At 48.0% G+C, this 21,195-nt stretch overlaps 1 protein-coding gene across 1 annotated transcript in view; it reads right to left on the bottom strand.

The window, feature by feature from the left end:
• Positions 1-21,195, bottom strand: part of ADAMTS17 (ADAM metallopeptidase with thrombospondin type 1 motif 17) — a 343,010-nt gene that overhangs the window by 274,514 nt on the left and 47,301 nt on the right. The window contains 1 exon segment of the mRNA XM_042943087.1: positions 5,337-5,509. Coding sequence (XP_042799021.1) covers positions 5,337-5,509 — 173 coding nt within the window.

Here is a 21,195-nt window from a genome sequence, read left to right on the forward strand (position 1 = left end):
TCATCTTGCAAAACTAAACCCTTGTCCCCATTAAACACGAACTCTCCATGCCTCCTCCCCCAGCCCCTGGCAGCCCCCGGCAGCCCCCATTCGACTTTCTATCTCTATGAATTTGACCTACTCTGAGGGCCTCATATAAGTGGAAGCATATAGTATTTGGGTATTTGTGACTGGCTTATTTCACTTAATAGAATATCTTCAAGATTCATCCACGTTGTAGCCTGTGTCTGAGTTTCTTTCCTTTTTAAGGCTAATATTCCATAGCACATATAAACCACACTTTATCCATTTATCCATCCATGGACACTTGGGCTACTTCCTCCTTTTGGCTGCTCTGAACAATTCTGCTGTGAACATGGACATACAAATATCTGCCTATGGCCCTAATTTCCCTTCTTTTGGGTATATACTCAGAAGCAGAACTGCTAGATGACATGATAATTCTATTTTTACCTTTTTTTTTTTTTTCTGGAAGAACCACTGGTCTTTTTCCCATAAGCACTGCCTCAATCTACCGTGACACCAACACACATGAAGTTTCCATTTCTCCACATCCACTCGGCTTGCTATTACGCAGATTTTGAAATAATAGCATCTCGATCAAAACGATAGAAAGGCAGCGAGAGATACAGGCTTCCAGTTATGGGAATGAGCAAGTCACGGGAATGAAAGGTACACCATAGGGAATATAGCCATTGGTATTGCAATAGTGTTGCATGGTCACAGATGGTAACTACACCAGTAGTGAGCACAGCATAACTCACCCAGTTGTCAAATCACCATGTTGTACACCTGGAACTAATGTCACATTGTGTGTCGACTCTACTCAAAATAAACAGGTAAATAAATAAAAATATCCTAAAGGTAATGAAGTGGTATCTCATTGTGGTTTTGATGTGCATTTCCCTAATGATCAGCGACACTGAACATCTTTTCTGGCTCTTGTAGGCCGCTTCCAGATCTTCTGTGGAGAGATGTCCATTCAAGTCCTTTGGCTGATTTTTCAATAAGGTTGTTTATTTTGTTGTTGACTTTCAGAAGTTCTCTATATTCTGGATATTGTCAAATATGTATTTGCAAGTATTTTCTCTCATTCTAGGAGTTGCCTTTTTACTCTGTGGATAGTGTGCTTTGATGCACAAAAGTTTTTAAATTTGGTGAAGTCGGCTCTACCTATTTCTTCGTTTGTTGCCTGTGTCTTTGGTGTCATGGCCAAGAAGTCATTGCCAAATCCAAGGTCATGATGTTTTTCCCTACGCTTTCTTCTAAGGGTTTTATAGTTTAGCTCTTATATGTTCAGGTCTTTAATCCATTGCAAGTTCATTTTTTGTATATTATATTAGGTAAAGATCCACACATGCCTGTCACCTTGAACAGGTGCCCCTATACTTGATAGCCTTTTTTGTCCCTCATCTCCTGCATTGACTTTTTTGTGTTTAGTTGATTTTTTTAACAGTGAAATTGTTTTAATTCATGTCTCATTTTCTCTTCCTATATTCTGTATATTCTGTAGCTATTTTCTTTGTGTTTACTGTAGGGATTATGCTTAACATCCTAAAGTTATAATACTCTAAATTGATTTTATACCAGCTTAAATTCAGTAGCATAACAAATCTCCACAGCAAAATGGTTTTTAAAAAGCAAATAAACATTAAATTATAACTCAAGATAAGGACCAAGTACAAAAGCAGCCAGCTATGATAAAGAAAACAAGTTGGCCTTGGACACTTAAACTGTCCAACCAACTCTTGATTTTAGCCCAAGTCATGATCTTGAGGTTCGTGGGATCGAGCCCTGCATCAGGCTCTGCCCTGAGAGCATGGAGCCTGCCTGGGATTCTCTCTCTCTCCCTCTCTCTGACCCACTCACACACTCTGTCGAAAGGAAAGGAAAGGAAAGGAAAGGAAAGGAAAGGAAAGGAAAGGAAAGGAAAGGAAAAGAAAGGAAAGGAAAGGAAAGGAGAAAGAAAGGAAGAAAGAAAAGAAAGGAAAGAAAGAAAGAAAGCAAGAAAGAAAGCTTAAAAAAAAAAAAAAAAGAAAACAGGTTGGCCTTTTCAGAGGGATCTATAAGAAGAGCCCCTCTGAGGGGATATTTACCCAGAGGCTTTAAAGATAGAGAAGCTAGCTTGATAAGGAGTGGGGAGAAGAGCATTCCTGACAAAGAGAGCCCAAAGAGGGTGAGGGAAGAGCCTGGGGCAGCTGAGAAACAGTGGCCCACATGACAGTTTGGTGTTGAGGTGGAGAAGTGAATAAAGTCCAGGAGAATCAGGCAGGTCTCCACTGTACAGCCTGGGAGGGCCATGCAAAACAGGGGCATTCTGCATCAACTGCACGGGAAGCCACAGAAGGGCTTAGGGCTGCTTAGTGACAAAGTCCTAACTCTGTTGGATGAACCTCTTGCTGGCCATTCTGGGACAAGGATTCAAGAGAGAAGAAAATGAAAGTGAGGAGCCCAGCAAGGTGGCTCCTGCAGTCGTCAAGGCTAAAGGTAACGATGGGCAGACCAGGGAGGAGAGGGAGAGAAACAACAGGCCCCAGACATGCTTGTCACCTTGAACAGGTGAGACAGGGGTCCCTCAGCCCTGGTGTTGCGTGCTCGCCCCGCTACATACTTGCTCACTGGCCGTGCACCCTGACTGTGTCAATCCCCCCGCAAGGCTCCACTTCCTTCTCTGTAAGATGGGCAAACAATGAAATCCACCAAGTCAGATGATGAGGAGAAAAAACCCAGCCACTCATCATGGACATCCACTCCTTTCCCTCCTCTCAAACACGTGCCACCAGGCCACTGACGGACACCGATCTAATTCATACGTCACAACCATGAGACGCTATGAAAACTGGGAGCCGACACGTAACACCATATTCCCCCAGCTTTGAACGTGTTTTCATACACCAAGTCCCCACAAGTGCCCAGAAGCCTGCCTAGATTTAGCCTCAAGGGTCAGAGTGGCAAGCGTGGACTGGCAGGTCTCTACCCAGAGACCCAAGTGAGACCCAATGATGCTACTTCCCTCAGCCTGGAGAGAAACGTGTTGCAAGGAAGGTGGCAGCCACTCCAGCAGACTCCCCCGAATCCACAGAAGCTAGGCACACAGAGCCATTTCCATCCTGCAGCCCCACAGTAAACACTCTGGCGGGAGAGAGATGGGCTGGTTGGCCTCACCTTCCCGCTCACGGCACCTGAAGGCTTGGCTAATGACAGGGTTCCTCATCCCGACCACAATCCTTTCCCATCCTCCTGGCTTAAAGATCATCTTACTTCCTAACAGAAATCCCTTGGCTACAACAGCCACAGGAAGAACAGAATTCTTTGGAATTCTTTCAAAACTAGGGTTTTGAGGGACTGAAGGATGGTAGTGGTGGAGGGGGGTCTCGTTCCAAACAAGGGGCAGCGTCTGAATGCAACCCACCGTTAAACTTGCTGAAGAGCTAACCACCGCTAGAGCGACGGAAACCAGTGTTTGGTGCTGAGAGTCTGTGTGACTGGGTCAGGAGACTCCGTCTTCATTTGCTCTCTGGTCTCGCCACCCCAGCCAAGAGCCCCCACGGGAGGTGACTGGAGGGCTCAGTATTAGCATACACATGCCATATGCCTCTCACCACAGCGGCACTGCTCTTATTAGGCAGGCCTCATCAGAAAACATCTAAATCCCAATTTAATGTGGCTGGCCCCAGATTTGCCCTCAGCGATGGGATCTGGAGCCTCCAACGTCTTAGTACAAGCAGTGGAAGAGAAGCCAAGGCCGTGGAATTAAAGCCAAGCAAGAGGACCACTCAGTCTCTGTCCTTCAGCCTTACAGCTTTGGGGGGCGGGGGGGGGTGGGGGGCAACACTGCCACGTACCTCCCCCTCCCTGCCTGTGATAAAAAAACAGCTGCCGCTGTGCTGACGATAAAATTATGAAAGCAAATATCAAAGTAGAAGCTTTGCCTCATTACTACTTTAGTTGCCATAATGAGTGTTTACTCTTGGCACTCGTACTCTGGACAATTAAAAACAATAAACGAGATGAAATTAACTACAGATGAAAGGGTCTGGTGTGGAGCCAGCCCCACCAGCCGTCCTCCCGGGTTTCCTCAGGGCAGGACAAAGCACAGCAGCCCATCATTAAGCAGCCACCAGGAGGACTTGGGTTTGTGCAAATGAAGAACTCAGGCATATTTCTCAGAAACCCAGGCCAGCACCTCCCTCCTCCCTGCCTGACCCCCGCCTCCACCCTCACTCCTGCCCCCTAGCTCCCTCTCCCCTACACGTTCTCCAACTCCAATGCCCCCCTCCCCCAGGCGGGGCACAGCTGCTGGGGCCGTTCCTCCCTTCCCCCTTCAGCGGCCCCACTGCTCAGGATGTCTACCAGCTCTCCCCAACTGTTCCCCTAAGGCTCCCCTATTCCCTGTTGCAGCCACATCATACCACACACCACCCCCCCACCCCCGCCCACAAATGCAGCCCCTGCCGCACCTGCTGCGAGACCTGTCACCCCTACCCTGATCTTGCAAACCCTCACTCTCGCTCAGCTCAAAGGTCAGCTCTTTCCCAAAGTGCCCATCATGCAGGATGATCGCTCAGCAGCCCTCCACCTGGGCCCCAGTGGCCCCTTGCAGATAATTCTACTGTGAGATGGTGTTTTATCTGTCTGCCGATACCACCACCTCCCAAGGGAAGGACCAGGTCTGTTGTGGACCTGTATCTCCAACACCTAACGTAGTGCCAGTGGTCTTCAGAGATGCTTGTTAGGAGAGCGGATGGATAGGTAGAATTGGGATGCATGCAAAAGTCTTTCTGTGTCTCCACTGTGAGGAGTGCAGCCCCTCCCCTGCCCAGCCATCATGTGAAGATTTCCCTCTATCCTCATTCATTGAGTCAGATGTAGACACAGGCTTCCGAGCTCCTTCCCTGGTACACTCAAACAGATAACCTCCCCCCGCGCTTTCCCCCAGCCCTCACAGCACACGGCAAGAACCGATTCACATTAAAATTTGATCCTGATTCTTTCTACTAGACCACTGACTCCTTAAAACGGGCACTGACTCACTCAACTTCAAATCCAGGGGGTCTAGCACTCAACAAAGGTTTTGGCAAACCTCTGATAAGAGTGGCAGGCAGGGCACAACCACGGGGCAGACCCAGGCGCCAAAACAACGCACGAGGGCAGGGGCGATGGGTGGGCCCTCTCCCTTGGGAAGCCCTTCAGTTCCCTGCTCAGGGGTCACAGGGCTGTGTGTGTCTCCAGCCCTCAGCCCAGCTTCTTCCTTAGCTGGGGAAAAGACAATGACAGAGCATTCATCCAGGAGGAAACAGAGCCCCCCTGGGTCAGAACACCGACTGGAGACTCACCATGTTCATGACCGTGAGGATGAACCTCTGGGCGGCCTCTGCCCCGTGGTACTGCACCATGTCGGCATCGGCCACCACCAGGGTCTCCACCGTGTGCTCGCTGGTGAGCTGGATGGCGTTCCTCCGCTCCCGCCAGTCCTGGGACGGCCTGCCCCTCCTTGGCTTCTTCTTTTCTAGAAGACAACGGAGACATTCATGCAGTCCTTGGCACTTTGATTTCCAAAGCCATAAGGGAAGCCGGCCTTCTGTTGAGCCTCCCACAGAGAATGGTCAGTCTCCAGTGGCCAGGAGATGGACCTCCACTGTCATGGGGTGGGGGGTGGGGGACCTGAGCTCACTTGCTACAGGTGGAGCCGATGGGCAGAAGACGGCTCACACCTGTCCACATCACAGCCGAGGAGGCAAAAGGGACTGAAAATCAGGGAAGAGAAAATCTGTCCCATCAGAGGAAGGCAGACAGCAGGACACAGTTGACGGAGGAAAAGGCAGCCTAGGCCCAGTGGGGAGAGATCAGAAAGCACCTCAGGTTAACGGCATAGAAAGGGTTCTACCCACTGCTGACGGCTGGGACCCAGGGAGGTGGCATTCTGGCCGCCGTTCTGAGAGTCGTGAGTAAAGAGCCATAAACATTAGCAATCACAAAGCATTATTTCAAAGGAAAACAAAATATAATCAGAAAAAAATATTGCATGCCACACACATCCCAGCCAAAATGCAAGTAAGTGTGTCCTTTCCTCAACACAGGGAAAGGTTAATCTTCTGTTGACTCTCGGATTTTTTTTTAGATTATTTATTTTTGAGAGAGAGAGAGAGAGAGAGAGAGAGAGTGTGTGTGTGTGTGTGTGTGTGTGTGTGTATGTGTGTGTGTGTCTATGTGTGCACAGAAGAGGGCAGAGAGAGAGGGAGAGAGAATCCCCAGCAGGCTCTGTGCTGTCTTGACATGGGGCTAGATCTCATGAACCGTGAGATCATGACCTGAGATGAAATCAAGAGTTGGACGCTTCACTGACTGAGCCACCCAGGCGACCCCTCTTCTGACTCTTTAGATAAACTGATGCCCTGTAAGGTCTCACTTTGATAAGCAGGTGTTGTTATTAATTAGAGCCCATATCACAGTGCCTAGGCATTCAAGCTGCCATGCGAGGGCAACCTAGACTTTGTTGGTGAAAACCCCTCTGACCGACACCAAAGTGTGGTATGAATAGTGTGTACTTTCAGGATCCAAATGTAAATAGAAAGGCAGTGCTTAAATTTGTTAGCTATCATTCCCATTTTCAGCACTAAACCATACAGAAGTCAGCCCTGCTACAACTTTCATGCAGCGAACCCAGCCCCATATGCACAAACTGGCTTCATAAAGTGACCTGATCATTCCAGGGCCCCAAATGCACACTACGAAATAGCCTGAGATATGGGTCATAATGAACAAACAAGAATACTCTGTATGATATAATTTACAATCGTGAAAACTGAAAAGCAATCTAAACATCCAACCACAGAGAGAGCCAGCAATGGGAACACAATATGTAGCTGTGAAAGGCATGTTTGTGAAGGTGATTTAGTGATGTAGAGAAAAGCAGGAATAAATCTGCATATACAGTTCGGTCCCAATTCTGCAAAGATTCAGCACACAAGTATCTTCAGGTGAAGGAGGAGGAGGAAATAAATTTAAAAATAAAAAATAGATAAACAGATGGACAGATAGACAACCAACCAACCTGGGTAGAACATAACTAAAACGTGAATGATAGGGAACATATGATCTTCGTTTTTCTTTTCCATTTGTAGTTTTCAAATGTATATAATAAACTAGAATTACTCTATTCACTTAAAATGTTGAGTTTGAGAAAAATACAGAGGTCACTCTTAAACTCTCAACAATACAGAAGGCATGGGGGAACAAAGTTAGCCACAGAAATACAAGATGAAAAACATGAATGCCTTGGCCCCACAGGATGGGTCTCTCCTCGCCCAGAGCCAGGCACACCTCCATCGAGACTTCTGGGCCTCAGCAGTGGAGCGAGGGAAGGAAGAGTCCATTTCAAGTCAACAGGCAAGGTCCCAGATGGCACTGCCTTGCATGCAGTCAGAATGAAAGAGGCCGCTTGTTAAAAATCTCTTTGTAAAATCTGTACCCACATATCTATAAAATCAATACCCATATACCTATCTTCACCAACCAGATCATCTCTGAACGCAAGGAAGATGGACCACACATGATCTCCAAATTCTGGGCTCAGGGTGCTTGTTTGCTGGGTGCTCACGGCCTAGATCAGACCGATCTGTCCAACTTGGAAATTTGCAACAAACCCCCTTGCTCCCATTTCAACACTGTGGAAGTGACGGGCTACCAAGCAAGAGCTCTGTTGTCACGAGCACACCCACGTGCTCGCAGGCAACCGGCCAGGAGCCACATGGTGCTCTGTCTCATGGTGCTAACTCCCCTCTTGATAACTCCCCTCTTGGAGTCACCAACTCCTGTTCTCACCTGCAGATTCCTCCCCAAGTGGGCTGCTCAGTACTTCTCTTTGCAAAGTGTCCTATATTTTCAGGTTCTCACGTGAGAAGAGCTACAGTTTCAGCGTGGCCCTGAGGACACATTGGCAATATCTCTCTGGAAGATGGCGAGCTCAAACACGTAAGAGCTGAACAGTCTCGAAGAAGAGTAGCCCATCACTCCCAGACCAGAACGGCAGGGTTGCTCCCAGACATTCAACAGATCAAAATGCTGCACTGGAGCATCAGTCTTTCAAGCACAAAGTAGGACTCCTAAGACCTGCCCCTCCCTCCCTGATGGGCCACAGAGAGCTAATAAATAGGCTGTCACAACGGGCACGATGCTGGGGGTTGGCATATGCCCAGAATACTAAGTAACAGGTACAACACAATGGTCAGGTGCTCTGTGGTTGTTAAAGGATTTTCACTAAGACGGTCTCATTTCTTCCATTCATTGCCCACACCACCCCCCAGCCCCTGGCATAGGACTTGGTGTGAAATAAATATTCATTGAATGAATGCACACGTGAGTAAATGAATGAATGAATGCATGGATGAATGAATGAGTGAGTGGAATCCCTGTTTCCCACATAACAAAGCTGAAGCCAAGTACTGGGCAGTGGTGAATTTGGCCCTAGAACCCAAAGCTTCCCCCCTCGGCTCTGACTCTCTCCAGCTGCCCTATGTGTGCCAACATGGTCCTCATTGCCATCTGAACTTAAAACATAACAGTAGGAGGGTCGAAGAAAGCTTAGCAGGAAAGGATTCTGTGTTGAGCATGATGAAACTGACTTTGCTGCTGCATGCTGCACACACAGTGTGCACGGCGACTCTGAGCAGCCTTCAGTGATAGTGCTCCTTCCCCTTGGATGGTCTCTAGCTTGTTCCAGGCCCTGCAGCAGCTATAGCATAATTATCCCTCCGGGCTGCCTGCACTCCCCTCACCGAGCGTTGCTAATTTGGTCTGTCAGGCCAAAACCATGCCAGGCTGGCTGGGGACTCAGAGACACACCCCAGTGCTCTGTCCTGTCCCCGCATTCAAGGGCAGAGGCCTGACACCTTGATCCAAACCCCTGCAGCTAGATAGGTTGCAGGAATTCAGAATTTTTCAGATTTTGCAAGGCCATGCGGTGCGTGTGCCACATACTGAATAGTTTCCCTGAGGTCTAGGGCAGCGAGCGGTTATCAAAGGCACTATTAATTCTGCAGAGAAACGAGGAAAAAGGGGGTCAGGAGAGATGCTCCATAGGCTCCTATCAGGGCAGGGCAGGCCTTCCACAAAATGAGTGTCGAAAATCCTGGATTTGGGAGTTGCAGATAAGAGACCAAGGACCTGTATTCCCTCTCCATGCCCATGTCCTTCCTGGGGGGTAGTGGCGGAGGGGAACAGCAGGGTGAACGGAAGCTTGCCTCCTCCCTTCTCCTCCCTCTCGTCAGCCACTCTACCAGTAGCTCCGCGATGGTTATTCCTTCCCTATAGCGAGAACAGAACCTTAATACATTTTTACCTTTAATGCCACAAACTGCATACATATGCCCTAACAGACATGCTTCATCAACACCGATATTCACGAGTTGTAAGCATCATGAAAAGGAAGAAGAACAATACCAATTTCAGAATAACAAGGGTGCTGGATCCAGATCTCATGGGAGAGGTCAAAGTTCCAGCTGGGCAGGTGTGCAGCCATCTGCGGGGCCTTCCATGCTGGGCTCGGTAATACGCCGTCTCCAGCCACTGTGGGAACGGCCCTCACCCCTCTGATGAGGACAGACCACAGCCTGTGGGGCCCCTGGCCCTCTCGGGCTGCTACAGATACCAGCGATCATTCTAAGTTCACCCTGTGGTCTTGTTTGCCAGCACACTGCTGGAGCTGGTGCTGACTGGGTAGATTTTCAATCTCTGGCTTCATATTATTTTTCTTACATTTATTTTCCCTTTGCCCCAATTATCCATTAAAAAAGAAAATTCTATGTACTTATGGAAGATACTCCAAGTCTTTTTTGTTTTAATTTTTTTTAATGTTTATTTATTTTTGAGAGAGAGAGAGAGAGAGAGCGAGCCTGAGTGGGGGAGGGGCAGAGAGAGAGGGAGACGGAATCCGAAGGAGGCTCCAGGCTCTGAGCTGTCAGCACAGAGTCCGGATGTGGGGCTTGAACCCACAAACCATGAGCCGAAGTCAGATGCTTAACTGACTGAGCCACCCAGGCACCACCCCCACCCCCAGACCAAGTCTTTTCTAGAACAAGAGGAGGAAGAGAAAAAGACAAAACAAAGGGCATTCTATGTGTGGGACTTTTAGAATATTCACATCACTATTTATCATAAGAATTTGGGGTTACTGAAAATGTTGAGCAAATACATAAATTGTCATTTTAGTTATGAGTTTTGCTCTTGGCAAGCTAAAAAAAAAATCTCAGTTGTAAATTAACAAACTCCGCATGAATTAAATATTTCTTTAGTTTAAAAATAGAGTATTTAGGTATTTCCCAAGGAAAAACAACACATGGATCACAAAATATTCTGTGTGAGAGTTTAACAGCCAGAAGCCATCCCTGAATTGCTCCGTGATTCTACCAATTTCATTTCCAGGGAAGACCTCAGGTCACCTTTGTGCCAAGGGAGAGGCAAACCAGCTTGTGCCAGCAGGAGAAGCAAGTTAGAGAGAAAACAGACATGGCAGAGGAAATGGGGGCAGGTGCCCAAGGCCACTGGGCCCTTCGAGACCAAGGACAGACAGCGCTTCAGGCCGAGAAGTCCGAGACTGGTGTCAGTGCTAGGAATTGGTCCAACATGCTTACAGAGTTACAGGAAAGATTCAGACTTAACCTTGTTGTCATGCAAGCCAGAAACATCAACTTTTCCCACACATAGCACTCAATGTCCAGATACAAGAATGTCTGCACCTGGGCACACGGGCACAGCGGAAGACTCCAGAAACAGACATTCACCTAGCTGCGCTGACCACGGGTTTTCTCCAGCTCTCTTGAGCACAGGGTAAAGGCAATCCCATCAGAAGCCCTGGGTGCCATTGTGACATGTTGCAAAGTATTTACCTGTGGTCAGAGGAAGGCTACCCACCCCTCATTCTCATCTTGAGACACTGATGATGGGTGATTTGCACCCAAACCGCTGAGACCTTTCTAAGCCCTGGGGCAAGGAATCCCTTCCAGTGCTGGCAGGGGGATCCACACTGGCAGGATGGGGGCAGTGTAGGCCCCACTGCCCAGAGTGAGCACAGAGGGCAGGGAGGTCTGCGCCCTGAGGGCCACAGAGTTGATGACAAGAATTCAAAGGAGGACTGTGGTCTGGGGCAGACCAGAGAGCATGCTCAGCTTAACCAAGAGCCAGTGGGTGGGATGCTGGGCAAGTTGCAGACTCTCTCCAAGCCTGATGTGACCATCTTTCCAATCAGAATAACCACACCCACAGCCCCGGTGTGCAGTGATTAAGTGAAATGTGTATCAAACGCTTACTACCTTCCCTGGAATGTTATGAGTCCTTAATAAATGGCACCTGTATTATGATGAGGAGCATGTTGACGGTGGCAGTGGGCAGTTGCCTTGTGGTTAAAGATGTGGTTTTAAAGACAAAACACATGAATTCCAATCCTGGCTCCCCGATTGTTTTGTCTGACCTAGGATAAATCTCTCACCCTCTTTTAGTCTCTGATGACTCATCAATGAAGCAGGGAGAATCACAGCTCCTTCCCCAAGGGGTGCTGTGGGGCTGAAAGGAGATCCCAGATGTAAGCCCTTAGCAGAGCGCCTGGCTCATAGTAAGTGCTCAGTAAAGCTTAGCTTGACTGCTGTTGTTCAAGGAGACAGAGGAGCCTGCGGAGGCTGCAGCTAGGGTATCCCCCCAGGCGGGTTGCCTGAGTCTTCCTCTCAAAGCTGGTGAGGAGGAAATGAGGGAGCCACGGGAAGTTCAGCAGAGGGAGCACACAGTCCATGCTGCAGTTAGGAGGAGGAGGGGGCAGGCCCGGGCTCACCATTGCAGGAACACAACTGTCCACAGAGAAACCTTCTGAGACAGTAAGGCAGTCCTCCCAAGCCACAATTTGGGTGTGAATTTTGATTTTTAAGATAAGGTTCCCCCCAGGGAATCACTTTGGTGAGAACCTTCTTGTTTTCACACCTGGTTCCTCTGGGAACAAACAGCCCTAGGCTATCCGAGGGCACCCTTCAGAGAATCGCTCCTAGAGAGCAATTATTCCATCTGAAGGTTTTCTGGAGGAAATGCACCAGCCAAGTGTGAGCACTGGGGACAGATAAGATTACACTTGCCTTGCCAGCATGTAAGGAACACAGTCTCTGTGTTGGGTCTCCGTGTGCTCCCCTAGCCTGCAGCTAAGGTCCCGACCACAGCCTCCAGGAGCCAGGCTATCACTCCCCATGAGGAACTGATATGTGTGGGACAGTGGGATGGTGCATCCACTGCAAGGGGCATTTGGGGTCTTCTGGCGGAGCCAGCACCCCATGAGGTGACATCCCCTGGAGCGGGACAGTGACATACCTGGATATCCCAGCTCGGTGCAAAACACACCCTTGCACAGTCTTTGAGGGCTGACAGGTGAGTTTCCTCCCTCTGAGTGGCATGAAAAATAGGGCAAGGGTGGAATTTATAAAAACGGCTACTCCCTCAACTTCCACTGAAATAGGATCCAGCTCTGGCTGATGGAACACTGTGTGGGGGAAATGAGGACAGAGAGCGAGAGAGACTCTACGCACCCTCACGATTTACCGCTGAGCATAAAAGATTTAAAGTGACGTACCCCCAAAATAGACTGAAATTAAATTAGAGACATTAACAACCAAAAAAAAAAAAAATCCAAATATGCTAACAAGGTCACTATGGCAGCTCTGGTGATAAAAATCACTGTGGTGGAGGTGGGGGTGGGGGCGCCTGGGTGGCTCAGTGGGTTGAGCGGCCAACTCCTGGTTTCATCTCAGGTCACAATCTCAGTTTGTGAGTTCGAGCCCCACATCAGGCTCTGAGCTGACAGCACGGAGCCTGCTTGGGATTCTCTCTCTTTCTCTCTCTCTGCCCTCCTGCAAACTTGCTCTAAACTACCAAAAAAACAAAACAAAGCAAAACAAAAAAACCATCACTGTGGGATGTTAGCCCAAGGCACGCAGAGCACCAGGCACTGCTACCCACACTGCTGGTTTCCTCTCCTCGCAGCCGGAGTCACAGACAAACAAGCCCAGGCACAAAGACGTTTGTTAAATACCTAGCTCTGGGCCTCGAACCCACTTCATGGGGATTCCAGGGTCAATGGTCCAGTCCGTCCATTCTGCCTCAGAATTTGGTTCTGAGTGTTCTGAAATGAGGGAAAACTTTTTTTTTTTTTTTTTGTAAAGGTAAACATGCGTGCTTGTGAGTTTTCTCGCTCTCCTCTGACAGGTGGAAAAATACCATTCCTCAGGGAAAAGCAGTATTGACCTAACACCAACCTCTAAAATAAAGATACAATAAGACTTCACATGGGGTCCTCTTGGTGATGTACAAGGCAGTGTTGTTGTTGTTGTTTTTTAACATTCATTTTTGAGAGAAAGAGCCCAAGCAGGAGCGGGGCAGAGAGAGAGGGAGACACAGAATCTAAAGCAGGCTCCAGGCTCTGAGCTGTCAGCACAGAGCCCACGACCTGAGTCGAAGTCAGACGCTGAACCGACTGAGTCACCCAGGCACCCCACAAGGCAGTGTTTTCAGTAATGTTTTATGGCAAATGTGATCATGAATTCTGTTCACTTCTATTGGCTAGGAACCTTCTGCAACACCAAAGAGCCTAAAATTAAACACGCATCAAAAAGAATTCCAGAAAAATCCTACCCTGTGTCCCAAGTCAGCAGCCTTAGATGGTCTTTCTGTCCAAGGAGGGCTGGGCAGCCAGCATAACATGGGGAGGGCAAGAGTGGGGCAGAATCAGAAAAGGAGGACAGCAAGTGGCCTGGGTTAGAAAGGATGTGTGAGGTCAAAGATGGTGACAGTAGCTTCTGGAATAAGAGAGGTGCTGTTTGGCAGGTAAGACCCACTCATTTGCCTGATGGCACAAGCCCCAAGAGAGGTCTCCCTGGCAACCCATCTAAGGCACCAAGAGTGTGTGGCTCCCCCCCTCCATGTAGGCTGCCTGGGCTACCATGCAGGACATGTGAACAGATTGTTTTTAATTTTTTATTTTCTGGACTGCCACATCAAAAGCTCATTCAAATCTAGAGAACACACCTAACTGTGGGAATAGCAGAGCCTCCCAGACCAGATCAAGCAGGACAGTGAGGCTCTGGGGTCCACGAAGAGTGCCTGAGAGCACCCCACCCCGCTGTGGCCTGTTGCTGGTGGGAGATCCGGTCAGCCAATCTTAAGGGTCGATGCTTGCCTACTGGGGTCGACTGTGAATTCACGAGCCCAAGCGTCACCCTCTGGACCCACCACAGTGCCTACGTGGCACTGTCTGGTGCACAGTAGGAATTCCAGAATTATACTTAGCTGAATGAATTTTGTTAAACTCGTTGAACTTCCTAATTAATATCAAGATTAATTTTTAGAAACTTAACATAAATGTTCCAGAATTATATTCTCAAAAGTGGCTTCCTCCACCTAAGAAGGAGGTGGCCAACCTGGTCCTGAGAGGCCCACAGCTCTGACATCTGATAGAGCTGGTTGGAATCTGCCCATGGACTTGCAGGGTGACCATGGGCCAGTTCCCTCATCAATAAACCAAGGTGATAATTACTCCTCTCTCTTAGGGTGGATGTGGGTAGTAACTAAGAGATGCGTGCTCAGCCTCCAACATGGGATCAGATATAGAATACCACATCCAAGTCATGCCGCTAGTCTGATTTCTGTCTTTAGCATTGCATTACTATTATTGTGGTAGTTAACCGCATATTAGGGTCTAAACACTAATTTCTAAGCTTTGCCTGATCCTGGAAACAAACAGGAAACTTGGATGCTCATATGTGCTCTATGGGGTCTAGCTGCTCATATTCTCCATCTACCAGCACCTCTAGTCTAGACACTCATCAATCAGCTTGTTGCCTTTGATATTTCTTCCTGGGTCCAGGGGGCATGAACAAATTTCTTCAAGGCTATCCTCAACCATGCAACAATAAATTAAAATAATACAGAAACAACAGCTTCAAGAAGAGTGAGGGAGTGGCCTGTAACTCCTGCTCAACATCCCAATGTAACCTTCCAACATTCCAGAGGGGGGAATATTTTAATCATCCCAAACGTGATAGAACATAAAACATGACTGTACGTGAAGTTGTCTACTTAAACCATGAAACATTCATAACATTTCACATTGGATAGAAGAATGAAAACCAAATGCTTTTCATTAGAGCTTGGAAAACAGTACAAATCCGTCTCCTTGCAGGGAGACACCTAGTGCTGCCGCGAGCGGGCTTTCTGCACACAGACCCTCACCAATGCCACCACTGCTACAGCATGAGAAACAGTTAGATGTGTTGTTTCAACTGTATATCCAATAGCCCCACTTTCCAAAAATAAGCAACCATGAGGTGTAATGAAAAAAGTTTCAAACAGAGAGGGAGGCAAACCATAAGAGACTCTTAAATACAGAGAACAAACTGAGCGTTGATGGGGGGGGGAGACAGGGGAAAATGGGTGACGAGCATTTGTTAGGATGAGCACTGGGTGTTGTATGTAAGCAATGAATCAAGGGAATCTACCCCCAAAACCAAGAGCACACTGTATACACTGTATGTTAGCTAACCTGACAATAAATTATGTTTAAAAAAAGGAAAGAAAAGAAAAGAAAACACCCTCAGGTTGGGAATTGAGAGCTCCAGATATTCACCTGGGCCTGACCCTGATGCCACTTAATAGAAAGGTCTCTGTTTTCCATGCATGCGTAATTTGCCTTTTGTCTCTCAGCTCCCCTTCTGCACTGTGCTCTGGGGCTGAAAGCCTGCAAACTACATTTCCCAGACCCCTTTGCCAGTTGACTTTCTGTTCAGCTCACCAACAGGGGGCACTAGAGGGAGACCAGAGGGGGACCAGATGGAGAGAAGAGGCTCCTTGTGTTCTCAGCTCAGGGTGGCACTGTTCAAGCAGTACTACTGGACCATATGGATCCAGCCTCCAGCTCCTGGGACACTCCTAGCCCAGCTCCCCTACCCCCTCAGAGGTACATCCGTAGTAACACCAGCTTGGCTACACCCCTTGGTGGTCTGATACCCCTTCAGACACTTACCCCAAGCTCTTTGGTCCTAGAAAAGCACCTCTTCCTTTTCTTACCCCAGCCCTCAGGCAACAGCTGTTTCCTGGGTACCCCAGCTCCCCCTTCTGCTCATTCCGACTTGAGCACGGCTATAACCAATTCCATGTGAAATCCCTCTAGTTAGGAACACCTAGCATTGTCTCCATTTTCTTGACTAGACACAAATGCATAGAGCCTACAATGAGAGGGTCAGTCCTTAAACTACCTACTAGATTTCATTCGCACTTCCCCGTTTTGGAACTAAGGATTCATTTTTTCACCATTGGAGTATGAATGGTGATGTGTACCATTGGATGTGTACTTCCACACCATAGAACACTGCCATGAACAGGAATGCTACCCTATATTCTGAGTCACCATTTCATAAAAACCAATCACTATGGGGCTCCAGGAAGGGAATACAAACATGGATGCATGGCACAGATTTGTCAACCTGTCACTGTCACAACCAAGGACCTGGGGATAGTGCCGCACAGACTCAGAGTCAACGTGGGGAAAAGCAATGGAGGAGGAAATATGAACAACCAGTGAGCCAGCAGTGGGTTTTAAGGCGTAGCTTCAGAAGTCTGCACACACAGACTTACACACACTGTGCTCTGCAATAAAATCAACAGGTTCCCAACACTTTTTTTTTTTTCAAGCAAAGCAAAGGGTCTGTTTGTAGAAAAGCCATCTTTTCCAACTGGAAACGATGGTTCCACGTGTGCAGAAGAGCTCCCAGCCAGGTGAACTTTTCGGCAGCTGCAGAAATCCAACATCCTTGAAAAATAATGACCTTCTCTCTCTTGCTCTCTCTTTTTTTTTCAAATAGGGGGGAAAAAAAAAAACTTTTTCTCTCCAAGTATGAATTCTTTAAATAACTTACCCCAAGGCCAAGTCATTTTCATAAAAGGCTTTTTTTTCACGTAAATTCCTTACAAAGAAAGGTGGAAAATAAGAGTTGTGTGTGTGTGTGTGTGTGTGTGTGTGTGTGTGTGTGTGAAAGATCTCAAATGAAGAACTGATCAATCTTGGAATCCAAAATCAGTCCCTACATTACTCAGGAAGTATGAGCTATACTTGTTCCCTGAGACACAGGAGGGCCAAGGGCAAGAAATGTGTGTTGGCCCCAACTGGACCTTTGACCCATGATCAGAGTCCTATACCAAGTAGCCAAACACCACTGCCTATGGGTGAGGTTGAAAGGTATTCAGCCAATAAGTGTTGATTGGGAATCTACTGTGTGCCAGGTACTGCCACCATGTAGGTGACCATCCAGAAGGAACAGATGTTAACCAAATGTACAAATGTATGAAAGTTTATAAATGCAACACATGCTTGCAAAAAGAATAGATAATGCCATGAGAGAATATAAAGGAGGGTGTTCCAATTTAGCCTCGGTTCCATGGGGAAGTGCCACATGGGCCAAGATCAGAAGGGCCAGAGTTAACATGGGGATGGAGAGAGAGAAGTTGGGACCAGTCCTGGCAGTGGGCACAGCATGTGCATAGGCCCTCGGGTCAGAACATGGCATGTTCTAGAACCTGCAGAGGGCCAAGTGAAAGAGAAAGTGTGGCTGGCAAAGAGGCTTGAGCCACAGGCAGGGGCAAGTGTGGCATGTGTTCAGGGTTTTCTTCACCCCAGGAGCAGTGGGAAGCCCTTGAATGTGTTATCCTGGCTGCTGTGGGTAGAACAGATTCTAGGGGCCACCATGGAAAGCAGGGACACTGGCTGAATGACTACTTCAGGAGCTCAGGGAGATGGGCCCCACACTTGGACAAGGGGGGGCAACTGAAGGTGAAAACTTAGAAGGTGACCCCAACAGTACTGGGGATATTTGCATGAGTAAGGAAGGAGGGCCAGTAAGGAAGGAAGGAGAATGCACCATTTGTGCGTTTGGTTAACATCTGTTCCTTCTAGATGGTCACCTACATGGTGGCAGTGCCTGGCACACAGTAGATTCCCAATCAGCAAGGATGATTCCCAACCAAGGATGATTCCCACTTTGAATGTTGTGTTAATCACAGAATCAGGAACCACTGGTTCAGGGTCAGGTGGTTAAAAATCAAAAACAAAAACAAAGACAGTGTGGTTTTAGGCTAGATACATTTCAGATGTTCTTGAAGTACCCAAGTGGAGAAGCTGTTGGATGTGCAGACTTGGAGCTTAACAGCAAGGTGAGATCAGAGACCAACTGGCACTTAGGAACCAGTGGTCCTAGACCAATCTCTTAGGGACTTCAAAACTACATGGCTGGATGGAAGAGCTTGAACCAACACGCAGGGGGCAAAGGCTGGGGTGGGGGGAACACATGAGGTGCAAGGGGTACAGAGCATGGAGTCACAGGAGCCAAGAAAATAAGGTCTCAGGAGGGAGGGTTGCTCAGCATCCTCAACACAGGACACAGCCATGTCAAGAGAGATTGGATGGAACAAAAGAGAGGCTCATGAAGGTCTCAGTGAGCAACCTACCTACCAGAGGAAGATAGGAGAAGAGTTAAGATACCCTGAAACTAGACCAGGGAGGGGATGAAGGCAAGGTGAGGAAATGGTGCAGACTTTGGCGAGGTCGGGGAGCAGAGAAACAGGGATGCACTTGAAATATACTAGAATAGAGGGGCCATTTCCCTGAGATGGCAAGAACTTGCACATCTAATGGGGAAACCCAGGCCCATGGAGGGCTGCCATCTTCACTCAGTTTCTACCAGTCTTTCCCTCTCATCATGTTCACGAATGGAAATCCACAGACTCCCAACCAGGAAGAATAAGGCTTCTAATATGCCCACCTTACACCAACTGAGAAAAGATGACCTCCCATTCAACAGGCACTAGCCAAGCCCCAGATCTGTAGCTGGCCCAGGGTTGTCATTACAGAGTGACACACACTTGGGTGGCTCAAACAACAGACATATTTCTTCACAGTTCTAGAGGCTGGGGGTTTAAGACAGAGGTGTCGACAGGGCGGGTTTCTCTTGACATCTCCCTCCTTAGCTTGCAGATGGCCATCCTGTCCCTGTCATTTCACAGGTCGTTCCCCTGTAAGCATCTATGGCCAATGTCCTGTTGGGGTTTTTTTGTTTTTGTTTTAATGTTTATTCATTTTTTGAGAAAGAGAGAGAGAGAGAAAGAGAACATAAGTGGAGGAGGGGCAGAGAGAGGGGGACAAAGAATCCAAAGCAGGCTCCAGGCTCTGAGCTGTCAGCACAGAGCCTAACTGTCAGCACAGAGCCTAACATGGGACTCAAACCTGCGAACCATGAGATCAAGACCTGAGCCGAAGTCGGACACTTAACTGACTGAGCCACCCAGGCGCCCCAAATGTCCTCTTGTTATAAGGACACCAGTCATACTGGATTAGGACCCACACTAATGACCTCATTCTAACTTAATCATTTCTTTAAAGACCCTCCTTCCAAATACAGTCCTATTCTGAGGTACCGGAGATGAGGACTTCACCACATGCATGGCAGGGAGAGAATTCAGCCCGTAACAGATATTCATCGTCTTTCCCGCCTTAAGAAGTGTGGACTGGGAAGGTCACCTTTGCAGGAGTTGGTGCGTGTATAACCGTATGGTCAGGACAGTGTGGCAATTCCTAGCAAGGACAATCCTTGCAGGGGTCCGTGGAGATTCATTTGGCAAATCTGAAACAAACAATGACAAGTTCTCGGAATGCTCACGTGCTTTAAGTCTTGCTGAAAGTGTATACACAAGCCTACTGGCGTTTGACAGTTTTATCTTTTAAAGTGATGGAAAAGAAAAAAAAAAAAAAAAGAAGAAGAAGATGAAGAAGAAGAACATTCCCCAAACGCACAGCTTGGGGGAAGAAATTAATGAACATGCTCATGTTTCAACCAGAGCAAGACAGGGCAAACAAAAGCCTGAAAAGAAACCCACTTGTCTTCTGCACCTGGACTCCCCCATCGGAATCCTGGGCATTGTTCCTTTAGACAGATGGTCTTTCATCTTTGACAAGGAAACACAAGAAACTTTAGATCGCTCAGAAATTCCTCCACCTCTGCAAGAAGGGCAGGCCACACTATGGATTAGGAACTCAAATGTAAAACTAAAATAAAGCAAAAGGCTCTTTCTACCCCTCCCCCCGACACCCCTGTGGCACTCAGCACACCCTAGCATGGTAGGTAGGACATCTCCCCCAAGCTTCAGGGCTCTGAGGGTGGAGACTGCCCCTTTCATTTCTGTATCTCCACCCTGAGGAGGGCACGTGATACACCGTCAGGCTTCAGTCGCCGTTCTGGAATATATAAGTGAATGAGAGAATCAAGTGAATGAATGATGAACAAAGGATCAAAGGATCCTTTTGCCCTCTTTTTTAGAGCCTTAGACAGAAAAAAACAATCTCCTTGGCCTTTGCAGAGCTCTTGGGTGTCAGGGGTTCTTCCAAATGTATTAAATTCCCACATATTTCCAGAGCAGTCTGCAGTGAGACAGCATTCACTCCTCTAAAGGCCTCTTGGGTTTCACAGAAGCTCCAGATGTCCCCTAACACATGGAAAAAGAGCTCAAAATACCTGATGTACAGGTGGGAAAACAAGTTCAAGTGCTCCTCTTCTGGCCCAGAATCAGTCACCAGACTACGCTTGTTTCCCAAGTAAAGAGCCTCCTTTCCAAATGCCCGGGATGCTCCAGGGCAAACCCGAACGTGGGCGCAGTTCTCCTGGCACCAGGGTGACTCTTACTAGTTGGACTCCTGCTCCCACCCTTCCAATGCCCCTACCACATCACCCAGAGGGGACTTGTTCTCTTATGGCCAGCTCAACCATTTCTCGGACGTCCACATGCAAAGCAGCCTTGGGCTCCACCAGGGTGAGCCAACCAGCGAATCCATGGAGGCGATGGAAACCTCTGTCAGGCCAACTCAAAAATTCACTAGAACAGCCTCCCTCTGTTGTCCTGTGGCTTCCTCTAAAATCCAAGGAGGCCCCCACATTATTGCCTTCATGAATTCAAGCACCTCATCTCTTTCCCACATCCTGGCCTCTGAACAGGTCATAACTCCAGCTAACCAACAGTCACATGACTAACTGGTACTTACAACTCGAATGCCACTTCCTCAAAGAAACTTTCCTTGGATTCCTTCATCTAAGTCACTATAGCACATTCTCCTTTTTCCTGGGACCA

This window comes from Panthera leo, chromosome B3 (genome assembly GCF_018350215.1).
Source record: "Panthera leo isolate Ple1 chromosome B3, P.leo_Ple1_pat1.1, whole genome shotgun sequence".
NCBI classification, from domain to species: domain Eukaryota; kingdom Metazoa; phylum Chordata; class Mammalia; order Carnivora; family Felidae; genus Panthera; species Panthera leo.